A 27,374-nucleotide genomic window follows, 5' to 3' on the forward strand; every position below is an offset into this window, starting at 1 on the left:
TGTTACTACTATACCATTCTGCCATGGGGAGGTTGAGCAGCCAAAGACAACAGGTAAACGAATGAGCAAGGATATGTTTCAATAAAACTTTATTTACAAAAACAGACTAAGGGGCCATATTTGGACTATGGGCTACAGTTTGCTGATACCTGCTCTAATTTTTGAGACAGCTAGACCACATCTGTTTTTTCTCAGCTGCATCCCATCACTGGGGCAGACAGCACGTTGTAGGCACTGCTTAAATCAATATTTGATGAACAAAGATATGAATGAGAGAATGAAGCAGGCAAAACTTCTGTGGGTGGAACTGGAAGGTCATGTGTGGTGTGCGCTGATGGAGAGGGAGTGTACCTCTTAGGCAAACACCCCAGAGGCAGGAATGGAGGGGAGGGGACACTGCCTGTTCTGATGCCCCAGTTTGGAATCACCATAGAGGTCAAGATAGAAGGGGATACAGGGAGTCCAAGGGCCACCCCAGCATGGTCATCGCCTGGACCCCCCTCCCTTCCTAGTGTTACTGGGAGGGCTAAACAACACAGAAGAGGTAAGGGTCTGAGCACTTGTCACACAGGCCTCAGCTGCCATGATTATCATAGCACTGTTATTAACACAAACACCTGAAACTGCCCCTCTCACTCCCACCAATGGCCCTACCTAGGTCAGCAGGTTCTCCCCTCCCTGGGTCTGGGTCCTCATAATGACCATGAGAGTGCCTGTCTCTGGAGGAGCTGGGGGACATGTGTCCTAGTGCTGGGGACTCCTCAGCATCTGTTTACACAACAGGCTGGATGCATCTCCAGGGCAGGGGCTGGTCTTATCTCAGTGTCCCCAGTGCTCAGGACAGGGCTTAGCAGAGTGGCTGTGTCTCCTCCACTGGACTCAGGGTTTGCCCTTCTGTCTCACCCATCCCACCTATCCTGGCTGGTTGTGTTGGGAGGACTCCGACTTGACATCCAACTCCAGCTAGAAGCCTCCAATCTTGAGCCTGAAACTGAGAGAGAGTGCATTCCACAGTCAGCCTGGGACTTTCCCAGGCTAGAAAGGCTCCAAGCTGTGGGGACTTCCAGGCAGGTCCAGGACACCAAAAGTAACACCTGAAAACTCCAGGTCAGAGGGTCCTATATGTGGAGCTCCAGACCCCTCAGTTCCTTTCCTGGGTCTCAGTCTCAACATCTTTACAGTGGGAGTGAGGACCAGGTGACGTCTGACTTCAGGAGTATGGGCAGCCGATGCGGAGACTTCAGGAAGTTTTTAAAAAGGGCTGAAGGCTCAACATCTGTGGCTCAAGCAGCTAAAGGTGCCAGCCACATACACCTGAGCCCAGCCTGAGCCCACCAAACAACAATGACGGCTGTAAGCAAAAAATAGCTGGGCGTTGTGGCGGGTGCCAGTAGTCCCACCTACTTGGGAGGCAGAGGCAGGAGAATGCTTGAGCCCAGGAGTTGGATGTTGCTGTGAGCTGTGATGCCAAGGCACTCTACCCAGGGTGACAGCTTGAGGCTCTGTCTCAAAAATAAATAAATAAATAGGGCTCAAGCTGGGCGTGGTGGCTCACACCTGTAATCCTAGTGCTTTGGGAGGCTGAGGAGGGTGGATTGCTTGAGCGTAGGAGTTTGAGACCAGCCTGAGCAAGAGCAAGACCCCATCTTTTAAAAATAGCCGGTGTTGTGGCAGGTGCACGTGGTCCCAGCTACTTGGGAAGCTGAGGCAAGAGGATCACTTGAGTCCAGGAGTTTGAGGTTGCTGTGAGTTATGACACAGGACAATCTACTGAGGGCAAGAAAGACTCAGTTGTTTTTTTTTTAAAAAGTATATAAATACATAAAAAAGGGCTCCTTTCTGGGTAGATGATGCCTTGTGGTGCACATCTTAGAGGAGATGACAACTTTGTGTTAAGGGAAAAAAGCCCCAGACATAACCCCAGGGTACAGCTCAAGACTTGGTGATGAGAATATGGGCATGGGTTTTTTGTTTGTTTGTTTTTTGTTTTTGAGACAGAGTCTCAAGCCGTCACCCTGGTAGAGTCCAGGGCGTAGCATCATCATAGCCCACAGCAACCTTCAACTCTTGGGCTCAAGCAATCCTCTTGCCTCAGTTCTATTTTTAGTAGAGACGGGGTCTTGCTTTTTGCTCAGGCTGATGTCAAACCCGTGAGCTCAAGCAATCCACATGCCTTGGCCTCCCAGAGTGCCAGGATTACAGAGGTGAGCCACCCTGCCCAGCCTGGGCAGAGTTTTAGTCTCCTTATCCTCGGCTGGACCCCTTTGCAAAGGGTGTGGAGTGCACAACCTCGAGCCATGGCTGGGTCTGAGTTGCCAGTATGGTACTTTCTGGGTTTATTGGCCAAAGGAGGAAGGAAAATGATAGCAGGAAAGAGTAACTCTGTCTCAGCCTGCCACCTGCCGACCAGCTGCTGCATAACAGCCACAGCCCAGAGCAACTCAGGTGAGCCTTTCTCCAGGGGGCTTTCACGGGCCTGCAGAGACCCCGAGTACCAGCCCTCTGGGGGTGATTCTGGCTATCTCAGCCTCCGACATTCATGCTGGTCGGCTCCACACTGGCTCAATCCTCTTATTGCCCAGATTGATGCTCAGAGCAGGGCAGGGGCTTGCCAAGGTCACACAGCAAAGGGATGGCGGAGTAGAGACTAGAACCCAGGTCTCCTACCTGTTGGCCCAGCCTCTCTGAGGGGATCCTATCATGAAGCATCCACCACGGGCCAGGCCCGGGCCAGGTATTTAGAGATTAAGTCAGAGCACCTTTTTGCTCGCCAGGCTGGACGCTCCCCAGTCCCCTGCATGGTGGTCGTCTCCTCCATCAGACTTGGAGGCACCTGAGGGCTCACCCTGCTCGCTGTCTCCCTAGCCTATCTTACCTGGCTGGGTGCCAGTGGGTGGGGCAGGGAGACAATCTGACACCCAGCTGGCAGCCCCCAAACCTGAGCCTGCGGCTTTCTTCCTCAGGTCCTGAGGGAAGCCCCCAAGCCCTGGTCCCTGGAACCCCTGGGCAAGGTTGGGCTTCCAGAAAAACAGGGAACTCTAATGGGAAACTCCTGCCCTACTGGAGAATGAATGGAAGGAGGTTTGCTTTACAGATGAGGAAACAAAAGATGGGTCTCCCCACTGCTCTTTGGACAAAGACCAGATCCCACTGGGGGTGCCCCACAGGAGCTGGCTCCTGCCACCTCTCTTTCTCTTTTGTGGTCCTCTCCTCCTCCTGGAACCCTGTCCCTTCCTCCCACTTCCGACCAGCCATGATGTGCGCTTTTCTCTTTGCCTCTCTCTGCCTAGCCAGAACCCACTCATGTGTCAGTCATGGGTGTAGTCACTGCCTCCTCTCCTGGCTGTGCCCACCATGCCCAAGACCCCATCAAGTCCTCTTCTACACTCTCAAGGGCTCTTTCCCATTGCTTCCAGGGACAAGATTCTAATGTTTCTGGGTCATTATTGGATTAACACCTGCCTCCCCCCACTAGACTGTAAACTCCAATGAGCAGGGACCTGGTGCGTCTCATTCATGCTGTAATCTCAGCACCAGACAGCGCTTGGCACAGAGGAAGTGCTCAGTGAGTATTTGCTTGATGAATGAAAGGCTGAATCAGTCCTGACGTGGGGCCCTGGACAAGTCTCACTTTCTTGCATTCATTCAACAAATCTTTACTCAGCATCTTCTACGTATCGTTCTGGGCGTAGGATTCAGATCCAGATTCATCTGGCTTCCAGCTCTGTTCTTTTCTGCTAACAAGCTCTGCCTTTCTAGAGGAGATGTTTGAGGTGTGGGGAAGGACACCCTGTGCCCACCCTCACCTTCTCCCCCTGGACCCCCAGAAGTTGTATATGCCAGTTTCCTGTGAGCCTCCAAGCATCCCTACCTTCAAATCCTTTTTTTGTTTAGAGACAGAGTCTCACTCTGTTGCCCTTGGTGGAGTGCTGTGGCATCACAGCTCACAGCAACCTCCAGCTCCTGGGCTTAGGCGATTCTCTTGCCTCAGCCTCCCTAGTAGCTGGGACTACAGGCGCCCGCCACCACACCCGGCTATTTTTTTGTTGTTGTTGTTGCAGTTCAGCCGGGGCCAGGTTTGAACCTGCCACTCTCAGCACATGGGGCTGGCGCCCTACTCACTGAGCCAGAGGCACCACCTCTTTTTTTTTTTTTAAGTAACAGGACAGAGTTATTGACAGGGAGATAGATTGATGAGCATGGTAAGCAAACGATGGGGAAGCAAAAGTGGGGTAACAGAGGGTGGCACCTGTGGCTCCAAGGAGTAGGGTGCCAGCCCCATATACTGGAGGTGGTGGGTTCAAACCTGGCCCTGGACACACACACACAAAAAAAAAAAAAAAAACTGCAAAAAAAGTGGGGTAACAGAACCTCCAGCAGTAGAAGGGGGATCCAAATGGGAAGTCCCTTGAGTCTTCAGTCTAGGTGGTCTACATCCTCCCCACCTTCAAGCCTTTATGCACACCAAGGCCCCCTGCCCATGCCAATAGCCCACTCAACCTTTAGACTCTGCTTCCAGGGTCACTGTTGCCTGGAAGCCATCCCCACAGCCCTTGGCAGAAGTGACTCTCTTCTCACTTGGCTGGCATGGGGATGCAGCGCTGTTCCCCTGACCCTGAGCTATTTATGCCCGAAGCTCCCGCAGTGTCCCCACCCCACCCCCCAGGGAATGCCTGGGCAGAGCCTGGTCTGATTCATTGCCGTCATGGCTCCTGTTGATTAATTTTGCTCCGGTCAAACCCTGCAGCATCTCCTCTGCACGCTCCAGTGCCCAGATCGGGACCAGGCTCTCAGGGCTGGTGAATGTCTGCTAATGAACAGGAACAGGCTGCAGGAGTAGGGGCTCTGCTTGGATCCCCAAAATCATGACAGGAGAATGGGATTTGAGGTGTGAAGGGCATGGCCAGGACACTCTCTCCCCTGGCCGCTCACCCATGGGAGACTCCTCTCCACTCTCCCCCACAAATGGGCACAGTAGGGAGGGCCCTGGGGGCAGGCAATGGAAGGTCACAGGGCAGATGGGGTGAGCTGGGAAAGGACAGCCTGCCCAGGGGGGCAGGGTGGACAACCACACATCTTGGAGCTGTCTGGACATTGTCCGCTTCAGCAGAATTCCAAGGACAGGGAAGGTGAATGTGAGCGTGCAAGGGGAGCCACCTACCCCTGCATGACCCAGGCTCAGGATGATGCCAGGGCTGGGCTGACAGGCAGAAGATTTGGATTCTAGTCCCCACTCTGCCATCTATTTGCCTCATGACCTTGGGCAAGCTCCTGGCCCTCTCTGAATGCTGATCAGTACAATGAGAGGACTGAGTCAGTGTGGAAGTGACCAGCATGAATGCCAGAGGCCAGGAGAGCCAGAAGCAGCCCAGCATGTCTCAGAGTTGATTAGCAAGAGACTGATCTTCAGCTCTGGCTGAGGGGGGACACAGTGGAGTCCCCAGGCATCCTCTCCCCTATGAGCTGCCCTGTCCACTCTGCTGCAAGGGTCTCCCCTCTCTGGCCTTTGTTGCCAGAGCTGTGGGCTTACAGCTGGGAGCATCAGCAGCTGTGACGGAGTGTCCTGCGTCACGGTGAGTCAGAGCCCTCCTTCCACGCCAGATCCAGTCACCCAGTCACTCTGCCACAGGAGGAAGAGAAAGGACACCTCTGCCTCCTCAAACCTGGGCCACACGGGATGGGATCCCAGAGCCAGACCAAGGGCAGACCTGCCTTTCCTTCTCCCCCCCCCCCCCAGGCAAGCACACACCTGGCACTGAGCGAGGCTCCGGGCATCCCTGGTGATCCTAGTCTGTCCCTTAAGAGCCACCTTCTCTAAGGCCAGACTTGCAGGGCAGAGTAGGGGGAACCTCTCCACACCTGTGACCGAATATAGCACTGACTTGAGGACCGATACATCTGTCTTATTCACTCGGGCACACAGTAGGCACTTCATACATATCCTCTGAGTGGAGGTTCTCAGGCTTCCCTGTGGGTCCAGGGAAGCTGCAGGGAGTTAATGATACCTCCTCCTTGTGTTCGCTGTCATTTTAGCCCCGTATACCTACTACGTGCCTGTCATTTTGCATACATGTATTATTTCATTGGCCCTCACAGCAATCCCATGGGGTGAGATTTTTTTATTCCCACTTAATGAATGCAAAAGCTGTGGCTCAGGGAGGTGAAGCAACTTGCCCAAGGTCACCCAGCTTGGGTGAGCTAAGTTCTCACTCAGACCCAGGTCCCCTCTCCACCAAGACTGGACTCACCAGAGGACACCCAGCTTAGAGAAAGAAAAAGAGGTCAGCCAGGTGCGGTGGCTCACACCTGTAATCCTAGCACTTTGGGAGGCTGAAGTGGTTGGATTGCTTGAGCTCGTGAGTTCAAGATCAGCCTGAGCAAGAGCAAGACCCAGTCTCTACTAAAAACAGAAAAACTAGCTGGGTGTCGTGATGGGCACCTGTAGTCCCAGCTACTTGGGAAGCTGAGGCAAGAGGATCACTTGAGTCCAAGAGTTTGAGGTTGCTGTGAGCTTTGATGTCCCAGCACTCTAGCCTGGGCAACAGGGTGAGACTCTGTCTCAAAAAATATATAAAAACATAAAAAATAGGGCGGCGCCTGTGGCTCAAAAGGGTAGGGCGCTGGCCCCATATGCTGGAGGTGGTGGGTTCAAACTCAGCCCCAGCCAAAAACTGCAAAAAAAAAAAATTGGCTTTGCACCTGTAGCTCTGTGAGTAGGGCACCAGCCACATACACTGAGGCTGGCGGGTTCAAGCCCAGGCCTGCTAAACAACGACAACTGTACCAAAAAATAGCTGGCGTTGTGGCAGGCGCCTGTAGTCCCAGCTACTGGGGAGGCAGATGCAAGAGACTCGCTTAAGCCCAAGAGTTTGAGGTTGTTGTAAGCTGTGACACCATAGCACTTGGTACTCTACCAAGGGCGACATAGTGAGACTCTGTCTCAAAATAAATAAATAAATAAATAATATGAAACATTTTAAAAAAGAGGTCAGCACTTACTCCCCAGCCCATCTACCCTGGCAGGACCCCTGCGCTCACATCCTGTCCTGCCAGAGGCCTCCACCTTTGCCCCAGGACGCTGCCTCAAACCCTTCAAAACCCTGCTGGGCTCTCACCTGCGAACCATGACATACAGGGATGTGTGAGGATAGAGCAAGATGCAGGCTGTGACACTGAGTGAGTGCCTCAGACCCTGCTGCTATGCGCATGGGAAGGTTTGCTAAGGTCCTCTGGACACCATCCCCAGTTCCTATGTGTAGAGGCAAGCGTGTATAAATGTATGTACGACTGTCAGAGTGTGTGTGTGTGTGTGTGTGTGAGAGAGAGAGAGAGAGAGAGAGAGAGATATTCTGTGCGATTGAGGAGCCTGTTCTTACAGCTCTGCCCAAGACTAGCCCTGAGAGGCAGCCTTGGGCAGACCCCTCATCCAGCAATGAGGCCACAAGCGCACTATCCCCACCCTCCCTACCCTACCCCGGGCCAGTGTCCTTCAAATGATGTGCGACAGTCGAAAGTCGCGGATGTTCACAGCTAAAGGCTCTCCAGCAAGGCCTCTGACTTCCCGGAGTCTCCGTTTCTTCTGCAAAATGGGCCTAATGGAATTATCCTACTTGTGCACAGCCCAGTGCCGGCCGCGGTGGTTGTTCATGCTGTGCCCTAATGCCGGAATCTCGCCCCCTCCGTCTCCTTTCCTGACCTTCAGCCGGGTCACCGCCTGCGCCCCAGCCTGCGCCCCCGCCTGGGCCCCCTACTGCCCCGCCCCAGCCGTGGCAACAGGTGCGCCCCCGCCTCCCGCCGTGCTCCCGGCCCCGCCCGCCCCGCGGTGTCGCCCGCCCCTGGCAGCTGCGGGTGCGGCGCGGGAGGCGGCGGCGCAAGGCGAGCAGGGCGCAGCAGAGGCGGCTGCAGCGGCAGAGACGACCCGGCGGGAGCGCAGGCCGAGCAGAGAGCACCCACGCCCCTTCCCCGCGCCCACCGCCCGCAGCCCCCGGCCCGCGGAGACATGAGCGCCCGGCGGCTCGACGCACCCAAGGCGCAGCGGCGCGGCCCGGCAGCCCCGTGATGGGCTCCTGCGTGTCACGAGGTGAGGGGGCCGCGGGCGGGTAGGGTCTGGCTCCTGAGGCCGAGTGTATCCTGTCCCCTCGCTGCTCCAAAGGACTGGGGGGAAGAGTAGACCCACCCTTCACGGACCAGCCGCACCCCCAGGGGACACGGTGCCCAGAGGGGGACCGGGTTGGTGCGGGATGGGGACCGGAATGGGGCGGGATGGGGGCGGGGACTCACAGAGACCGAGCAGGTGGAGGTCACTGCATCCCCGCCCCGCCTTGCACCGGCAGGTGCCATGCAGTAGGGTCCCCGTGCCACGTATCCTTTCAGGTAGCCACACACCCCCTGCCGCGTGCTTGGGAGGGGAGGGAGGCTCTGGCTCTTCCTGGCTTCCTTGGAGGGACTGGGGCACTGGAGCGCTGGCAGACCCATCTCCCTGCCCCTCGCCCTCACCCCACGGACCTTACCAGCTTACCGCACTCCCCCCCCAACTCTTTCCCTCCCCTTACCACATGGGTTAATATTGGTGAACAGGTTATAAAGAAGCTTCCCCTTCCCCCACCCTTATACCTAACTCCTAGTCCTCACCCCCTTCTTGATCAGGGGTCAGAAAGGGATAGAGGACACTGATGTTCCCGGTTACCCTTGGGCCTTTCTCTGTATTTAACCAGGCACCCTAAGCTCTCCCTAAGCTGGTCCCCAGGGAGCTGGAGGGACCTGCCCTTGGCTGGGGACCAGGGGTAGGTGTGGGTCTCTTCTGTGAGTGGGGAGTACAGAGTCTTGCACAGAGGCTGGGAGGTGGGCAGGGTGGTCTTTGGAACAGGCTGCTGAGCAACATCTGGGCTGTTCTCCCACTGGGTCTCTTCACCCCACAGTGAGACGCGGGGGGCTGGGCTGGAAGTAAAGGGTGACTTTGGCCTTGGCCCAGGCTTGCAGACTGAGGCCAAACCAACTGACCCCAATCACAGGGTCTTGGTGGACCACCACATCCGTCCCCTTCAGTGGCTTCCTCAGGTATAGACCATATGAACTGGTCTTAGTAGCGGCTGGGTAGGCCTCGTAGAAGACCTGGTTATGGGGGGAGTGTTAAGGAAGGAACACAACACCCCTCCCTCCACCATCCTCTGGACTCAAGTTGGTTCTGTTCACTAGTCCATGGGAGGCATTCAGATAAGTGGCTCAGGATGTCTCTGGAAGGTGTCAGGAGTAGAATCATGGGTAGGGGAGGGGAAGGAAAAGGTCGGGCTGTATCACATTCTTTTACTCATCCATTCATTGAGCTAATATTAACATGATACCTACTATGTGCCAGGCACCAGGGGATCTGGACGTTTCCTTTGTCACGGCGTCCATTCCTCATCACTTGGTCATCCCGTGCTAGGCACAGCGGGGACCCAGCTTCAGATGAACTGGCTTGTGAGCTGAGGACCTATTGAGCACAGGACAGAGGCCCAAGAGGAGGACATGCCTACTAAAGTCACCATGGGAGGCTGAGGTCCTCTGACCTACACCTGGTGCTCCCTCCACAGCACCCTCTCCCCGGGCTGTTTGAGGTCACCCCGGCCAAGACATATTCTCTCTACTCTTCCTTCTGCAGCCTGGGCTTCCCAAGTGTCACCCTGGATCTAGCTGTGTATCCAACTTTGTCCCCTTGCTGAGAGGATAGGGCCACTTAGAGTCTCAACATGCACCCTGGGAAGTTGGATATAGGTAAAAAGAGAGAAGAGGAACCACAGGGGCCAAAGATTATCATCCCCAAAGCCCTGGTGGCTGAACCAGTGAATCACCTTCCCCTCTAACTGTCACTAGTATTCTCTGATAGCTTACAGCTCGCCAGGTACTAGTTTAGGCACAAAAATCTAATTTTGGATACATATTAACATAGTATTCGCTTTATAAGTGGGGAAACTGAGGGAGGGGTAGTTGAGTGACTTGTCCAGGGCCACATAGCAAGGAAAGAAAAAAGCCAAGATTAAACTATGGCACACTGACTCCAGAGTCTAGGTCCTTAGTCTCAGCACACAGCCAGCTCCCACCCCTGTAGCCTCCACTCTTGTGGCATTGTGCCTGGTCCCCACACTTGCACCGGTTGCTAATGACAGCCCCCTGTGCCAAGTGTTTGCCTGGGCCAGGTACACAGCCTGAAGCTGAGGCCGGGGATTGTGAGCCTCACACTGAGCCCTCAGTCGGCACCCAGCCAAACCCCAAAACCTGGGTCCAGGCCACATCTGGGAGAGCCACCCCAACCCACTCTCCCCACTCCACCATTCACCAGCTCTGTGACCTCCACAAGTCACTTAACCTTGTGTGTGTGTTTGTGTGTGTTGGTGCTCTCATCTCTAAAATGGGAATTGTAACAGTATCGATAGGGCGAATTAAGTGGCTTAATGCCTGCAAAACACTCAGCCTGGTACCTGACACGTAGCAGGCCTGTGTAAGGGTCAGCTATGACTCTCATTTTTAAATTTTTAGTATCACCTATGGGCAGATGGCTAATGCAGACCTTCTTGGCTGCGAAAGGGGAAGTTACAGAGAGAACGGCCTTGGGGAAAAAGAAGTGGCTGGTGGGCACTTGAGGTGCAGAGGACATCAGGAAAGTGACTGGGACCAGATTAAGGCAACCGGTGTTTCCAGGAGCTATTTTGTGTTCATTATCTATTTTTAAGCCACCATTTGTTTTGAGCACTTATCCTGGGCCAGGCTGAGTCTATGCTCTCCTGACCTAGTTAGTTCTCATTCAACCCCGTAAGGGGGACGTGGGGCTCAAAGACAGAATGGTCTTGCCCCAGGCCACACAGCCAGGCATGGAGAGGCAGAACTTGAATCCAGGTTCCTGTGACCCCAGTGCCCTCTGCTCCCTCATCTCATGTCCCCACATAGAGATACTGAGTATGTGGCCACTACTTGAAAAAAAAAAAAAAACAACAACCCAACGTGGGTTAATTCAAACAATTCCTGTTTAATTTGGGCTTGGGCACCAGGACCAGTGCCACCGCCAGTGGCAATCTGCGTGGAACATAGAGGAAGTTAATATCTTCCCACCCCCTTCTCTCCAGTTCCAGGCTGTCAGTGCCCACTCCATGCCCTGGGGCCTGTAATGGCTCTGCTTGCCCCTCCCCCAGCTCTCTTCTCCAGACCAACCCTTCAGCCTCCTGGCCTCACCCTGGGGGTCTTCTATGCACTGCGCACTGCGGGTGGTGGGGGGGGGTTGTGAGAGCAGAAATTAGAGACTGAGGAATTTCTCCTGGAAGGTCAGACATCTGATCATGTCTGGGAGAAGGCACAAACTCTAGGGCCGCAGTTCTCAACCTGTGGGTCGCAACCCACAGGAACTGTATTAAAAGAGTCAGGGCATTAGGAAGGTTGAGAACCACTGCTTTAGAGGCTAACCAGAGCCACCCCTTGTACGCCCAGTACCCAAGTCCTATCTTGCCTGGCCAGTGAGTAGTCATACTCTGGCACTGGGGAGAGTGAGGGAAGGGCAGCTGGGATCTTGCCTTTCAGAAGCTCACAGTCTGGTGGGAGAGATACTGCTTTATCCTTGGAGTAGTCTGGTGAGGCAGGCGGGACACACAACTGGGAAACTTGGCCTGAGGACCCTCTCCAGAGATAAGCACCGGTTAGAGGTTGGGGCACATACTCTGGAGTTTCCTATTCACCTAGGTTTGAACCTTCCGTAAGTGACTTAGCCTCTCTGAGCCTCATGTTCCCCATCTGTAAAATGGACATGCTAGTACCTATTTCTCAGGGTTGCTGTGAGGGTTGAATGAGGGGTCATAGCTAAAAAGGCCCAGGACAGTGCCTGGCACATAGCAAGTGTCCAGTAAATAGTGGCAGCAACCACTGCAAGCCAGACTTTGCCCATTAGGGCCGGTGAGGGAAACACCTAATACAGCAGAGGCCAATCTGAGAAGGCTGCCTGGAGGAGGTGGAGCCAGAGATGGAAGAAGAGAAAAGGAGCTGGGGTGTGTGAAAGTCTTGCAGAAGAGCAAGAGTCTCTCTCTGTTGTGGGACCTTCTTGGGCAGCTCTGAGCTACACCAACCCACTGATGAAGCTACCATCATGGCCCAAGTGACCCATAAACATGTCCTGGGGAGCAGGGGACACTTAGTCCACTCAAGGCCAGGCCTTTCCTGTAGGAAAGCTCTGTAGCCTGCTCCTACGGCCGTGACTCACCAAGTAGGGAGGCCAAGGACTCATCCTTAATGCCCCGTCTGCAGAGCCACCAGGGCAAACTCCAGCCCTAGGGCCAGAACCAGAGGAGTGGCTGACTGAGACCTGTCCCACTGTCCAAAAGGAGAAACTGAGGGGCGAGAAGTGGAGCAGCTATGGCTTAAGAAGTTCTTTGTCCCCACCACAGCCCTTACTGGACAGGGATTATGTCCCAGACCAGAATCTATAGCTCACAGGGTCCAAGGGACAAGGCTACAGCCCAGGGCTGGCAGTGAGAAGTTGGGATTTAAGCCCAGGGCAGAGGGATACCCTGGACACAGCATTCTCTTCACAGCCTGGCTGGTCCCAGCTGGGCAGTGTACACCTGAGCAGTGGTGGGCTGAGGGACTGTGTCATGCATTCAGCCACAGGTGTCCTGAGAAGCTGAGAGAAGATGCCTGTGGCTGGCCTGGGAGGGGCCTCACGGGGACTTCGGACCCAGGTTGCACGTTACTGCTCCCTGCGTGGTTTCAAGAGGAGGTTTACCCTCTCTGGGCTGCCGGGAAAGATCAGGGTTAAACATAGGCCCTCCCTGCCCTCCTGGGGTGTGGAGCCCTGGGAAGCACTCTAGAGGGACATGGCAACCACGGTGACTAACGGGCTGGGTCAGGGAGCCCCAAAGAACAGCTAACAGAGCTGGATGTCACTGGAGCAAGTAGGAAAAGCCTGAGATTGCTGCGGGCTCACCAAGGAACAGCAGAAAAGACTAGTATGGGAACTTGGCAGAAAGAGGGGTTTAAGTTAGCCATCAGGACTTCAGGAGGAACATTCGGGTTAGACTCTGAAGCAGAGAGACAAGGAGCTGGCATCCTTGTCAGGAAGGCAGGAAGCATCCTTGATAAACAGAGGAGAAGCTCTGGTTGAAGGCAGAGGGATGGAGGAGACATCTGGATGACACCCCTCTCCTTGAATAATCAAGACGGCCCTCTCCAGGTTGCCATGGCAACCAGAGGCCTGTCCCTCCCATGGACAGAGGAAGTGGGGGGAGGAGCAGATCTGAGAAAGGGGCTCAGATCTTGAGGTCAAGACAGTAGGGTGTACAGTGGGGAAGAAAGGGGTTGCCCCTGACACCTCCCTTGGGAGAGGGAGGCAGCCACAAGAACGAGGGCCAGAAGTCCCCTCGGGCTACCCCCAGCCCCAACCCCACACAAAACTCTGTGTTTTTCCAGTTGCTGGTGGTGACGTGGCCACCGGTCCCAGCTGGGCGAAGAACAGCCTGTGATTTCACCCTGGGCTGGTTCATTACCTGATGTCTCCATGGCAACCAGCCTGTGACATCACAGGGCCAAAGTCCACAGGGGGAGCAGGCAGCTTTGGGGCTCTGGTGGAGGCACTTGCACCCCAACTGAGGTAGGGGAGGGCGTGGGGGCCAAGAGTCCTCCAAGCACACCACCACCTCAACGAATGACCTTGTTGGAGTCATGTCTTCTCCAGGCTTTGACATCACTACAGCCTCCTCCTGGTCAAGCTCCCTCTCTGGCCTGCGGCTGGAGAGCTTTAAAGCAGCTTCAGGTGATGGTTAGGGGCCTAGAAATATTTCAACACCTCCGTAAGTTCCTGGGGCAGCCTGTAGCCAGTGCCACCCTTTTCACACCTTGGTGACATGTGACATGCAGGATATCCATAACCTCAAGATTAACATTGGAGACTTAAAACTTTCTTGACTGGACCTATAGTATTAAATGTATTTTGCATCATAATCCGGTACACACACGGAGAACACATTCTTACCATTTGTGTGTGTGCACGTCCACATGCATGTATGACTGTGCAATGTGCAATGTAAACAAACCTTCAGGCCATGATACCCCAGCTCTGCGGTGGGCTCTGATATTTTATATTCCATTCAATTCTATTCTTTTTTGGTTTCTTTTAGAGACAGGGTCTCACCCTGTCACCCAGGCTAGAGTGTAGTGGCTGGATCATAGCTCACTACAGCTTCGAACTCCTGGGCTCAAATGATCGTCTTTGCCTCAGCCTCCTGAGTAGCTGGTACTAAAGGTGTATACCACCATGCCCAGCTATCTGGGGGGAGAGAGCTCCAGATGGAGGCAGGGAGCAAGTGCAAAGGCCCTGAGGCAGGAGTGTGCTGGGCATGTCTGAGGAACACCCAGGAAGGCGAGAGAGGGGAGTGTGATGAGGAATGAGGTAGGCCAGGAGGCCACAGGTCTCCCAGAGTAGCATTTGTGAGTTCTCTGAGGAGCCACTGGGGGCCTCACAACTACAGAGGGGGCTCTGACCTGGCTTGACCTCTTCCATTCACTGCCCTATTCTACTCTTCTCTTAAAGTGGTCCATCCTACTGCCTTTTTTTTTTTTTGCAGTTTTTGGCCGAGGCTGGGTTTGAACCCACCACCTCCAGCATATGGGGCCAGGGCCCTACTCCTTTGAGCCACAGGTGCCGCCCCCACCCTACAGCCTTTTAGGGCCAGAAACCTCTTTCCTGCAAGCATCTCACTTAGCAGGTATTAGCAAGACCCAAATACAGCCCCCTTTCTCCTCCTCTGCTTGACCCTTGAAAAACTCACAGTCCTTGCCATGGCAGAGGTACTCACCCCACCCTGCAGTCTCCCACTGGTCATGTAGACAATCTAATAAGTCCTCTCTTTGGCAGGCATCTGGATTTCTGTGGGTGATTCTCTGAGCAACCCCTCATTTAGTGTGTGGGGAGAACTCGGCAGTCTGAGTCAGGAGTGTGGCTGATAGCAGGGTCTCCACCTTGGAGAGGAGTCTGCTCCCTCCAGCCCGTCGTAGCTTGCCGAAAACACAGGGTCCACAATGCCTCTTTGTTCTTAGTTTTGGATCCTGCTCGACAATTTCTGAAGAACAAGAACAGTCTCCCTCAGTTGCCCATTTTGCAGATGAGAAAGTAGAAGCTTGGAGCAAAGCACCTGGGTTGTGAGGAGGGGCGGAAAACAGGTGAAAGAAACCTAAGGACTTGGGTGGAGCAGCCATGCTGCTCCCTAACCCCCAGTGACACAGTCTGGCTTGGAGCATGAAGCCCGAGTGCTACTGGGCAGAGTGGAGCACAGGAGCTGTGCTGCCCAGGGAGAGTGACAAGGGCCATGGGAAGGTGGAGGGGGACAGATCTGGAATGGATGTCCAGCTGATTGGATGGCACTGGGGAAGAAAGTGTGATGGTGGGACTCTGAGGAGACTCCCAGAGCTGTAGCTGGTGCAGTAGGGTGGATGCTTGCGTCATTTTCTAAAATTGGGGGCAGAGGGCATGTTTGCTTGCTATGCCCATTGGGCTTCCACGCAGGGAGGTGGAAATTCAGCTGGGAGCTCAAGGGAGGTGTCAGGGCTGGATGTGCGTGCATGGTGCCATCAGCCTGCAGGTGTGACCAGGGGAGCGAGTGGAGAAGGATGGGAGCAGAGGTGTTGTTCAGGCCACCCTGGGAGCATCCAGAGAGGCAGGAGTGTGGCTGAAAGGGCGACACGCTGGGCAGCATCCTGCAGTGCTGAGAGTCCAGGAAGAAGGGGCTAGAGCAGTCCCCACTAGCCTTGGCCTCTTGTGGGCTTCTGGCAGGTTGGCAGGGCTGTCTCGTAAAAGCCTGCTTGGCTTGGGCAGAGGAGAAACTGGGAGATGAGGAGGCAGAGGTCACGTGTGACTATCTATAAGTGGCTGTGAAGTGGGAAGCAGTGGCCAGAGGTTTCTAAAAGTCAGGAGATGCTTGGGCTGCTTGGATGCTGGTGTAACCCAGGGCTCTGGGGCTCTGCTGAGGAGAGTGGAGAGAGGATGCAGGAGGAGGCCTCTCAGCATGTGAGATCCTGATGGGATAGCTCCAGGCTGATGGGGTTGAGAGGATGAAGAGAGAGAGCAGAGCCTGGGGTGGAGGGCAGGGATGGGCTCCAGCCCCTATATGGTCTTGGATGGAGTGGGGACAGCTCTTCCTTTGTGACAGGAGGGAAAGGAGAAGACGTGGGCAAAGGTGCAAGCAGGATGATGATTTGGGGTGGAAACATCTGGGTGGCACCCTCCCAGGTCTTCTGGCCCCAGTGAGAGCTGGGGAGGGCTTATCGTGGGGCTCAGGGCACAGGTCTGAGAAGAAAAGACATGGCGAAGCTGGTGACCTGGCAGGAGGCAGAGAAACAGGACAAGGGCAGTGTCCTGTATGAGGTCAGTGACTTTCTCCAGTGACATTCAGCTCCCCAGGTCCAGGCTCAGAGCAGGAGGGTTAGAGATAAAGGCATCTGCAAAGAGAGCTCAGAGGACAGGCTGGGCCAGAAGGGAGGCCGGGGTATGAGGAGCTAGCGGGAAGGAGGAGAAGTAGATTGGAGGTTCCCATGAGGTCAGAAAATCCTGAGCATGGGTGCTACGATTAGTAGAAATGGGGGAAAAAGAAGATGGGGCGAGTAATGCCCACCACTGAGGGGAGCAGGCAGGAGGCCATCTGGCCCGACCCCTCCCCTGCTGTGGATGTGAATCTGCTGTAAAATGATGGTGGATAATAAGACAGTGCCGTCGTAGGCCTGGCTTGAACACACTTTGTAAGCAAGAGAGGGCTGCGGTATCTAGGTTCCTCCCGTCTTTCTTATTTCCAGATCTGTTCACAAGTGCCCACAAGGACGGCCCCATGCCCCAGGGCATGGACCCTCTGAACCCAGACGTGCCCTCCGGCCCACCACCCACCATTGCTCCAGACCATGTCACTGGCAAGGTAATAGGTCATGCCTCATCCCTGCTCCTGCTGCCCACCTGTGCCCTGGTGCCCACCTGTTCCCTACAGCTCTTCATAGGGAACAGACACCATCTCAACCTCCTTCTTTCCTGCCAACCCCAGCTTCCCCCTGTAGAATCAAGCCACTGAGGTTTGCATTGAGCAGAATGAGGGTCCAGACAGAACAGAGCCTTTGGGGATGGGAAGAGGCCTATTTAAAAAAGGCTGTCCAGCCTGAAGGGATTCCTGTCCAAATTAGCTGTCTTGCAGGCAACACATTCTTTTTTTTTTTTTTTTGAGACGGAGCCTCAAGCTATCCCCCTGGGTAGAGTGCCATGGCATCATGCTCACAGCAACCTCCAACTCCTAGGCACAAGCGAATCTCCTGCCTCAGCCTCCCAAGTAGCTGGGACCACAGGCACCCGCCACAACGCCTGGCTATTTTTTGGTTGCAGCCATCATTGTTGTTTGGCGGGCCCGGGCTGGGAATTCGAACCCGCCACCTTAGGTGTATGTGGCTGGCGCCTCAGCCACTTGAGCCACAGGCGCCGAGCCAGCAACACATTCTACTACCAGCCCAGGCACCTTAGCAACTTCAGGAATAAAAGGAATGGAATTCTCTATCCAGATAAGTTAGGAAGATGTTTCCAGGGCCCCCAATCCTGGTGCCTAATTTCTACCCTTGCCCCAGGGCTGTGGCTTGAACCTGCTGGGTAGTAATAATTACCTTCCTCTGCCCAAGCACATACCAGCGGCTAAGCACCTTGCCTACCTTAAGTCTTTTATGCTTCACCACAACCGGTGGGGTACATGACATTGTCACCATTTCACAGAGGAAGAAACTGGTGTTCTGGGCTGTGAAGGACAGTTTAGGATACCCAGCTAGGAAATGGCAAAGTGGAGACCCAAACCCCAGTCAGCACCTGCTCCCTCTCCTCCCAGCCACCGTTGCCCCTCCTGTCTCTGCATGCCAGGGACACGAGCACAGGGCCCATGAGCGGGCAGAGCCTGACCTTGTGAAGCACCAGGAGGCTGACCCCACCCCCACTAGGCTCCAGGCCTTGTGCCATCTGCAGGCACAGTGGGCCCTGCCTGAGTCTCTTCCCCGTCTTGTTTCAGGACAAACAGATGGATTTCTGTTGGGATCCTTGGCAGGTCAGTGCGCTTGCCTGTCCCCCCATCTGGCCAGCCCAGCTGACGCCATTGCCCCTCCCTCTGCTGCACCCAGCCAGCCACAGCGTCTGCCAGTCCTGAGAGAGGCAGGCCTGAGGGCTGAGGGCGGTGGGAGTTGGTGGTATCTGCCTGGCTTTACCTGGCCCAGAGGACCTGGGGCAGGCTCCTCATGGGGAATGGTCATGCTGGGGATGGCATCTGGCAGTCTGCCCCATCCTGCCATCCCCTCCTTCCTTCTCCAGAGGTGCTTCCAGTCCACCAATGGCTACCTGTCCAACTCCAGATCCTGCTCCAGCAACTACAACGTGGCAGCCCTGGCCACATCGTCCCTTGTGGGTAGGTTCCAGCTACCACTCTCATGCCCTAGAAGTTTGCATGGCACCCCCTGTGTCCCCCCACCTCCCAGGCACTAGCTGTGGGAAGAGCAAAGGTGAGTTGCACCTGGGGGGATCACAGCCCCTTCCTAAATGCCAGACTCTGTGACTTAGGGTTCCTGCTCCGTGGGTTACATTGTTGGGTTCTCAAGAAGCTTTGAGGCGGTGGGCCAGAGTGTTCAGATGTCTGTGTGGCCTGGTCCCCCTGCCTCTCTGCCAGTTGCATCACCTTCAGTTGGGTTCCCAGGACACAAAGGCTAAGACAGGAATTGTGTGACACCTGGAGCAGCTTGGGCACGGGCATGCGGGCCACAAGAGGGGATCTTGCTGTCTACCATGACATCTGCTCCAGGTGGCACCAGCGGGGCCTTCCAGGCTGGTGTTCTCAGATCACCAGCCTCTGTGCCATGGCCTTGCTCCAGGCCCTTCAGCCCTCTCCAGCACCCTGCAAAGCTCTGCTGAGAGCCCCTTTCGGCCCTGCCTGCCCCATGGGCCTGTGCTGTTTCCTGCACCTGAAACGCCTTCCCTCCCTTCACTTGTGGTAGAATCTGCCACCTCCAAACACCGTCTCTGATGGCCAGCACTCCCGAACTGGGGGCCTCCCCCTCCCTCCTCACCCCCATCTTTCCCATTTTCTCAGATTTCTAGTTTCCCTGCTGGAGACCCCGACTTTCTTTTTTCTTTCTTTCTTTTTTTTGAGGCAGTGTCTCACTATGTCACCCTCAGTAGAGTGCTGTAGCGTCACTGCTCACAACAACTTCCAATTCTTGGGCTTAAGCAATTCTCTTGTCTCAACGTCCCAAGTAGCTGGTACTACAGGCACCTGCCACAATGCCCAGCTATTTTTTTGTTACAGTTGTCGTTATTATTTAGCTGGCACAGGCTGGGATCAAACTCCCCAGCCTCGGTGTATGTGGCTGGCATCATAACCACTGTGCTACGGGCACTGATCTTAGACCCCGACTTTCTTAAATCTTGCCATTCTTCACATTGTGACTTCAGAGACCCTGGTGACCCCCAACCAGCTCTGTGTTCCTTCCTAGCCTTGGTTAATGGAGATTCTGGATCATTCCTGACAACCCCCTCCCCGATCATCATCCACAAGGCCAGTGGGTTCACTCCTGTCCTGTGTCTGCCCTGTATCTTGCTGGGTCCCTGCAATGGCCCTAAACCTCTAGTCCGGGTGCTCTTTGTAAATCAGGCTCTACCCTGTCACTCTCCTGCTCATTTCCTGCTGTGGCTCCCCATGGCTGCAGGACCATCACACCCTCAGCGTGGCTCTCTCAGTCCCCAGTCCTGGAGTGGCCTCTTGTCTTACCCCTGTGGGTTCTGGACTCACACCAGATGCTTCCAGGCCTTCGTCCTCCTCTCATCCTTGAAGTAGCTTTCAGTCTTGCCTCCATCTGTCCAAACCCAGCCCACCTTTCCAGCCCAATGCTAGGCCCCCTCTTCTCTGCCTGCTCTACCCCACCAGGTGTTACCCTCAGTAGGACTGGCCCCATCACAGAGATGCCCTCTCTGAGCCTGTTAATGAATGGATCACAGGGAAGGGTGGGGGATCAGGAGTGGTCCTTGAATGCATCTCCTTGGGCAGAAGGGTCTGAACTTGGTCAGAAAGGGAGTGAGGGATGTGACTGGTCTTGGGAGAAGCAGCCAGTGGGTAGGAAAGCTGACCAGGAGAAGGATACGGGGAGGGGCAGGCCTGCCAGTGGGAGGGACATCGAGTATGGGGCCACAGAGCTTGGGGAGCCCGAGGCAGGGTGGGTATGAGGTGCTGACTACACATGGGGAATTGGTAGGTACAGGCCGTTGGGGAGGTGCAGGCACGGGGTGGGTGCAGGGCCTGTGTCAGGGCAGTTGCCCGTGCCCTCCATGTCCCCAGGGGTGGTGCAGAGCATCAAGGACCACATCACCAAGCCCACAGCCATGGCACGAGGCCGCGTGGCCCACCTCATCGAGTGGAAGGGCTGGAGTGCCCAGCAGTCTGGCTGGGAGCAGTCCCCGGCCGAGGATGAGCATTACTGCTGCCTCCCAGACGAGCTGCGTGAGGCCCGTTTTGCTGCAGGTCAGTATGGGGGGGAAGGGGGACTTGCTGGGGCTCTACAGGGGTGAAGTTGGGTCCTCAGGGGACACAGATAGCCCTGTGGGCAGAGAAAAGTAATCGCATAATGTGGACAGAGCATTAAGTGGGCACTCTTGGTCACTGGAGCATGGATGGGCATCCTGGGGGGACCACCGTCCAGCTTGTCCTGATGCCAGCTTGTTCTGGCATTGAGGCTCCCCCACCCTCTGCTCATGCCCCCATTGGAGCTAGGCCTTGCTGTCCCCTCAGGAGTTGCCGAGCAGTTTGCCATCACAGAGGCCACACTGAGTGCCTGGTCCTCACTGGACGATGAGGAGCTTCACCTTGAGAACAGCCCCCAGGACGTTGTCCAGCTTCAGGGTACAGCCAGTGGGCCCCAGGGCGGGTGGGTGGAGCGGCACTGAGCCCAGATGTCTGCTCTACCACCAAATGCAGTGTGACCTTGGGAACACCCTTCTTGCCCTCTGCCTTAGTCTCTTCATCTGTAAAATGGGACCAGTTGTCCTTGCCCTGCGGTGTCGTACCACGAGCACACTGGAGAGAAAACCATGGTGGACAATGTGAATTAAGTGCTACATGATCCTCACGACAACCTCATGGAGCAGGGCCTGTTGTCCCCATTTTACAAATGAGGAAACTGAGGCACTGAGAGGTTCAGAAGTTCTCCCCAGAAGGCACAGCTAGAAGTGTCAGAGCCAGGATCTGAAACTTACCTCCAGGCACAGCCAATGCCTTTTTAGAACCCTGGGTTACTACTGAGGGCTCCGAGAAGCCTGGGTCCTGGGTGCGTTTAGCCCTCCCTCTGACCAGGAGGCGAGGGGCGGGGAGGGGACAGAGGCCTAGGGAAGCACTGGCTGGCCCCATTTTCAGGGCACGCAGGCTGGCTCTGAGCCTATTCTTAACAACTCTGCTTACTGCCTCAGGAGGAAACTGTGCTCAGAGAGGGTTGGTGACTTGCCAAAGGTCACACAGCTCAGCAGTGACACAGTGGGATTTGGAGCGGGTCTTCTGTTCCCTGCTCTCCCCCACACACCCCAGAGGGTGAGGAACAGGATCCAGGAGGACCTCCCCCCATTGCTTTTCCAGACCTGGAGAGCCTCTACCTTCAGGACAGCCTCCCGAGCGGCCCCTCACAGGATGACAGTCTTCTGGCCTTCTCCCCCGGCCTCTCCTCCGATGGCTGGCCCTCCCCCGAGGAGCCCCCCATCACAGCTGCCAGCCCTCAGCCCCCCAGCCCAACACAGCAGCATCGGCAGCGGCTGCCAGGGGCCCTGGGGCCCGAGGGTGGGGCCCAGCCTCTGGGTTCCCTCCCCTCAGTGGACAGCAGCTCCCTCTGGGAGGAGGAGGATGAGGTGTTCTACAACTGAGGCCTGGGTCCAGTGCCTGCGCACACCATGACCTTGCCTGGTGGGCAGCTCAGGCATATCAGGACCCCAGGGTCCAGGGATGGATATCTCTTGACCCGTTGGGGCAGGCGGAGGGTGGCCAGGGAGCTAGCCCTCCTGTGGATCACTCCGTGCCTCGGTGGACCTGACCCCAGCGCTGGAGCCATAGCCCCCTCCTCCCTTCGTTACTTGGCTCAGATGGGCATCTTCCCCAGTGGGGTATCTGCCTTCAGGGAGCTCAAGGACTGTCTGCAGTCACCAGGGCAGCTGCCCCAGGAAAGCAGATGGCCAGGCCCCCGGCGGACACTGGAGTGGGGCCTGGACCCTGGGACTCAGTCCCCCCCAACCTTCTGTGTATCTACCCCCATTAAAGCGGGGGTAGCCACTTCTGGTAGCTAAGCATCACTCCTCAGCTCCTCACGAGGACGTCTGTCTCTCCGAGTGTCTGTCTGTCCCTTACTCTCTGAGCCTGCTTCCTCGGTGCCCATGCTCCCCACTCTGGGAGCCCACTCCCCTCCTCATCTCCCTCCTATGTCCCTCAAGATTCTCTGAAGACATTAAAGTGGTGGATTCACCTGGATGAACCTGGCTTGCTCTTTTCTGGGGAAGGCCTGACCTTGGGCCCCTGGGGAAGGGGTCCAGAGGGACTTAGGGGAGGACCCCAGCCCCTAACACAGAGCTGGCAGACCTGCTACCACCCAGCCAGGAGACTCCCCATGGAGGATGCCTGAGGGTCTGTGGACTCCCCAAGGAGTCACACCCAGGGACCCCTTATCAGCAACGGCTCAGCCCAGAAGGGGACCAGAACTGGGTGAAGATCACTGGGCCACAGGGTTCTACTTATGTATGAGGACATCACGAGACCCAGTGGGAGACCCTCTCTCTTCAGCATCTCCCTGCCAGGAAGTGGAGCCTGAGGAGGAGACCAGGGACCCAACTCTGCAGCACTGTGTGACCTCCATGGCCCCAGGAGCTGACTCCGAGCCAGAACAGGGAAGGAAGGAGCTCAGGCGTTAGGACACCCTGGGAGTTGAGATGAGAGGACTAGCTTTATTTTTCTCAGAGGCCTTCAGCTGGGAGTCAGACGCACCCCCAGAGGGCAGCTGTGCCTACCCTTGGTGACAGCAGACTCTAATCTCCTCATTCATGAACATTCCCTAAGCATCTTCCATGTGCTGTTTTTCTGCCATCTCACATTCTGAGCTCTATCCAAGGTGGGATCGGTCCTGAGCTGGGTTGGAGGGGAGGCGTGTGTTGTGATGGGGAAGAGATGCGGGTTTCCACCCGGCCTGGGTCACAGGAGGCAGCTGAGGCACCGTTCCTTCCTGGCAGACTAGCTCATTTGGGGGGTGGTGGGTTAGTCAAGCTGGAAATTGCTTTCTCCATCTAGAACAGAGAAAAAGGGGTTTTTTTGGTGGCACCCATAGCTCAGTGGGTAGGGCCCTGGCTGTATACACCAAGGCTGGAGGGTTCCAGCCCGGCCCAGGCCAGCAAAACAACAATGACAACTGCAACAACAACAAAAATAGCCGGGCACTGGGCGGTGCCTGTGGCTCAATGAGTAGGGCGCCGGCTCCATATACCAAAGGTGGTGGGTTCAAACCCAGCCCTGGCCAAACTGCAACAACAACAACAAAAAATAGCTGGGTGTTGTGGTGGGCACTTCCAGCTACTTGGGAGGCTGAGGCAAGAGAATTGCCTAAGCCCAGGAGTTGGAGGTTGCTGTGAGTTGTGTGATGCCAGGGCACTCTACCAAGGGCAATAAAGTAAGACTCTGTCTCTACAAAAAAATAAAATTAAATTAAAAAATAGCTGAGTACTATGGTGGACGCCTGTAGTCCCAGCTACTCGGGAAGCTGAGGCAAGAGATTCACTTGAGCCCAAGAGTTTGATGGTTTCTGTGAGCTGTGATGCCAGGGCAACAGCTTGAGACTATCTCAAAAAAAAAGAAAGAAAGAAAGAAAAAGAGTTTCTTTGGGGGAGGGGGGGAAGATGTTAAAAAGGTTGACAGTGGTGGATTTGACTCCCTTGATAGGGGATTCTGGGGTGATTGCATAATTGGGATCACTGAAGATCAGAGGAGGGCCGGCTGGCCACCGGCCACAAACAAGGTAGGGTAGCCAGTCCCAGTGGCCCACTCTGGGCCAGACAGTGAGACTCATAAGAATCCTATGAGGCCCCCCAAATTTGGATGCAGTATCCCCCACCTCCCTAGTGTGCTCAGGCAGACTTCCCTCTGCCCTTGGGACCCTGGTACCTCGGCCCAGGACACAAAGCCCACAGCTCTGCCCTGCGATGTCACGAAGAGCGACTGAAGGTTCAACAGCTCGAAGAGGTTGTGTGCCTGGTAGGGGATTGTTAGGAAATGCTGGAGGGTAAGGAACATCCAGCCTGCCCTTCTGGCCCACTGCCCCACATCCCTGTGCCCGGAAGCACGACTGGGCTCCCTGTGCACGGAAGATAAGGACTTGGGCCCACGATGTTCAGTGTGTCAGTGTGGCCACAAGGGGCCAGCAGAGTCCATGCAAGGACTGGGCAGGGCTCAGGGGTGAAGGACCCATCATCTAGCATCTTCCCACAGCAGAGAGGGGTTGGAGCCACCTCCAGGTCCCAGGCCTGCTTGTGTCCCTCCCCCCCATAAGCCAGGCTCTGTCCTGAGTGGACAGGGAGAATAGGGGGGTGGGCCTGAAATTGAAATCCACACGTGTCTTGATGCACTGTCCACTCTCTCCACTCAGAGGCTATTTCCTAAGCCCTCCCACTTTTAGTTTCTCTGTATCATCATCCCAACAACCCTGGCAGTGAGGGACAGACAGGGCAGGAGTTGTGCCCGTTCTGGTGATGAGGAGGCAGGCCCAGGAGAAGCAGAAGGCACCATGGAGAAGTAGGGGAAGCGAGAGCCAGAGCTTCCCCATTAGGCTCTTCTCCACCCCAGGGTCCTTATCTGCCTGCATTCCTGAATTCTCCCCTTTACCTGGTGCAGGGAGGTCTCTGGGGACAGCTGCAGGGTCACTGGCTCTGTGGGGCAGCCCCCAGCCAAAACGTCCTGGACACACCGCTGGGGGTGGGGATTAGGGTTAGGGGAGATTTAAGCCAGCCTCTCCCTTCCCCAGGTCTGCCCCTGTCAGATCACCTGTCCCACAGGAGATCAGCCAGTCCCTCCCCTCACAGCCCTGCTGCCCCCCATCCGAAAGCCCCCATCAGTACCCACCTGGTGTCCTGGAGTCGAGGAAGGAGGCTCAGCCTTGAATGCCTGCACCAAATGGGCCCTCCGCACGGTGCCCACCAGAATCTGAGACTCTGGCAAGTGAAAGAGGGAGCAGGAGAGGGGCACATTATGAAAATAAACTGTTCTCATGTCTCCTGAGAACCTGACACCAGCCTAGACATCTATTATAACTATTCTGACCCATTTTACAGGATAAGAAACTGAGGCTCAGAGGCACAGGCAACCTAATTTTCTTACCCAAGATCACTCAGCTCCATTTCACATTCTGTACTTGTCCCAAGAGGAAATGATGCTTTTGTTAGATCTTTCCCCAAGATTTGGCTTATGTGGTTTTTTTTGTTTTTTTTTTGAGACGGAGCCTCAAGCTATCCCCCTGGGTAGAGTGCCATGGCATCACAGCTCACAGCAACCTCCAACTCCTGGGCTCAAGCGAGTCTCCTGCTTCCGCCTCCCAAGTAGCTGGGACCACAGGCTCCCGCCACAACGCCTGGCCATTTCTTTTTTGGTTGCAGCCATCATTGTTCTTTGGCGGGCCCGGGCTGGGGATTCGAACCCGCCACCTTAGGTGTACATGGCTGGCGCCTTAGCTGCATGAGCCACAGGTGCCGAGCCGGCTTATATGTCTTTTAACAAGGGCCACCATTCTTTTGCCTTTAAAAAGATGCTTTCGGCTCGGCGCTTATAGCACAGTGGTTATGACGCCAGCCACATATACCAAGTCTGGCAGGTTGGAACCCAGCCAAGGCCAGGTAAACAACAATGACAACTGCAACAAAAAATAGCCAGGCTATGTGTCGGGTGCTTGTAGTCCCAGTTACTGGGAGGCTGAGGCAAGAGAATTACTTTAGCCCAGGAGTTTGACATTGCTGTGAGCTGTGATGCCATAGCACTCTACCAAGGGCAACATAGTGAGACTCTGTCTCAAAAAAATAAAATAAATAAATAAAATAAAATAAAAAGATGCCTTTCTCCCTCAGCTTGGTGCCTGTCATTCAGTGGTTAAGCCATTGGCCACATGCACAGGGGCTGGTGGGTTCAAACCTGGCCAGAGCCTGCTAAACAACAATGACAACAATAACAAGAACATAGTTGGGCACTGTGGCAGGCACCTGTAGTCCCAGCTGCCTGGAAGGATAAGGCAAGAGAATCGCATAAGCCCAAGAGTTTGAGGTTGCTGTGAGCTGTGACTTCACAGCACTCTACTGAGGGCGACATAGTAAGACTCTGTCTCAAAAAAAAGAAAAGAAAGAAAATGCTTTCCTCATGGCATCAGGGATAGGGCAAGGGGACTCAGGTAGAGAATGCTTGAAAGGAAGCTTCTGGAAGATGCTAGTGGTGTCCCTACTTCCACACATCAGGCCTGGTTTCTAGAATCCCAAAAGTTGTTCGTGGAATGTATTACCAGCACCTTCTCATCTCTCATTTAGACATGTCGAGCACCACAAAGTAGGGTGGTTATTATTTCCATTTTATCAATAAGGAAACTGAAGCTCAGAGAGGTGAAGTGACTTGCCCAAGGTCACACAGTTGCTAAGTCACAGAGCCTGGATTCAGATTCAGGTCTGCCTGACAGGTGCAAGGCCCTGCTTACCCTTTCCTGGGCCCTACCTGCCAAGAGGAAGTCAGAAGACACCCCCCCCAATTCCTCCTCCCTTCCTGCTGGGCACCTTTGGTCTCCACCAGGGGGTACTCGGCCATGTCTGTGGAGGTCACAACCTTGACCGCCTCCTCCAGCGGCATGTCCTTGGCCAGTGTGGTGATGGTGCAGTTCATGAAGTGCTCCACGATCACCCGGTGGGAGCTGTGGGCAGAGGGGGTCTCACCTCAGGTCCTGGGAGTGGGTATCAGACTCCCAGCAGGCAGAGACACCCGGGGGAGCTTAGCTGGAACCAGGGGCCCATGACTCTCAAGTGTGGGCAGGGACTAAGAGATTCCTGAAATGAGCAACTCCCAGAACCCCACGATGAACAGGAGCCTGGAGCCCACGTCTGTAATGGCCCAGCACTAAACCTCCAGCCCCTGGCCCCATTCCCTCCAGACCAGCTCCACTTTGGTCTGTTTTATACAGCAGCCTTTCCATTTGAAGGGAAGTTAATATTGGGAAAGAAAAAAATCTTTCAAGTGAAAGCTGGCCAGGCACAGTGGCTCACAACTGTAATCCTAGCATTCTGGGAGGCTGTTCAAGACCAGCTTGAGCAAGGGTGAGATCTTGTC

General features: G+C 55.2%; 2 protein-coding genes across 3 annotated transcripts in view; one reads left to right on the forward strand and one right to left on the reverse strand.

The window, feature by feature from the left end:
* The first annotated feature begins 8,058 nt into the window (after window positions 1-8,058).
* On the forward strand, window positions 8,059-21,913 carry FAM131C (family with sequence similarity 131 member C). Its single transcript, XM_003783875.2, has 7 exons — window positions 8,059-8,080; window positions 16,801-16,916; window positions 18,036-18,071; window positions 18,332-18,425; window positions 20,346-20,528; window positions 20,796-20,906; window positions 21,633-21,913. The coding sequence occupies exons 1-7, from the start codon at window positions 8,059-8,061 to the stop codon at window positions 21,911-21,913; spliced, it is 843 nt and encodes a 280-aa protein (XP_003783923.1).
* A 1,354-nt stretch (window positions 21,914-23,267) lies between these two features.
* The window catches only part of LOC100942563 (chloride channel protein ClC-Ka), a 14,097-nt gene continuing 9,990 nt past the window's right edge, over window positions 23,268-27,374 (reverse strand). For both annotated transcript variants that reach the window (XM_003783876.2, XM_012801530.1), the window contains 5 exons: window positions 26,828-26,961; window positions 25,143-25,231; window positions 24,906-24,989; window positions 24,189-24,275; window positions 23,268-23,317 (listed from right to left, as the gene is read on the reverse strand). In XM_003783876.2, the coding sequence (XP_003783924.1) occupies window positions 23,270-23,317; window positions 24,189-24,275; window positions 24,906-24,989; window positions 25,143-25,231; window positions 26,828-26,961 (442 nt within the window). In that variant the 3' untranslated portion in view covers window positions 23,268-23,269. The remainder of the gene's footprint in view (window positions 23,318-24,188; window positions 24,276-24,905; window positions 24,990-25,142; window positions 25,232-26,827; window positions 26,962-27,374) is intronic.

The sequence above is a fragment of the Otolemur garnettii genome, unplaced genomic scaffold (assembly GCF_000181295.1).
Source record: "Otolemur garnettii isolate 467f Iridium unplaced genomic scaffold, OtoGar3 scaffold00009, whole genome shotgun sequence".
Taxonomy (NCBI): domain Eukaryota; kingdom Metazoa; phylum Chordata; class Mammalia; order Primates; family Galagidae; genus Otolemur; species Otolemur garnettii.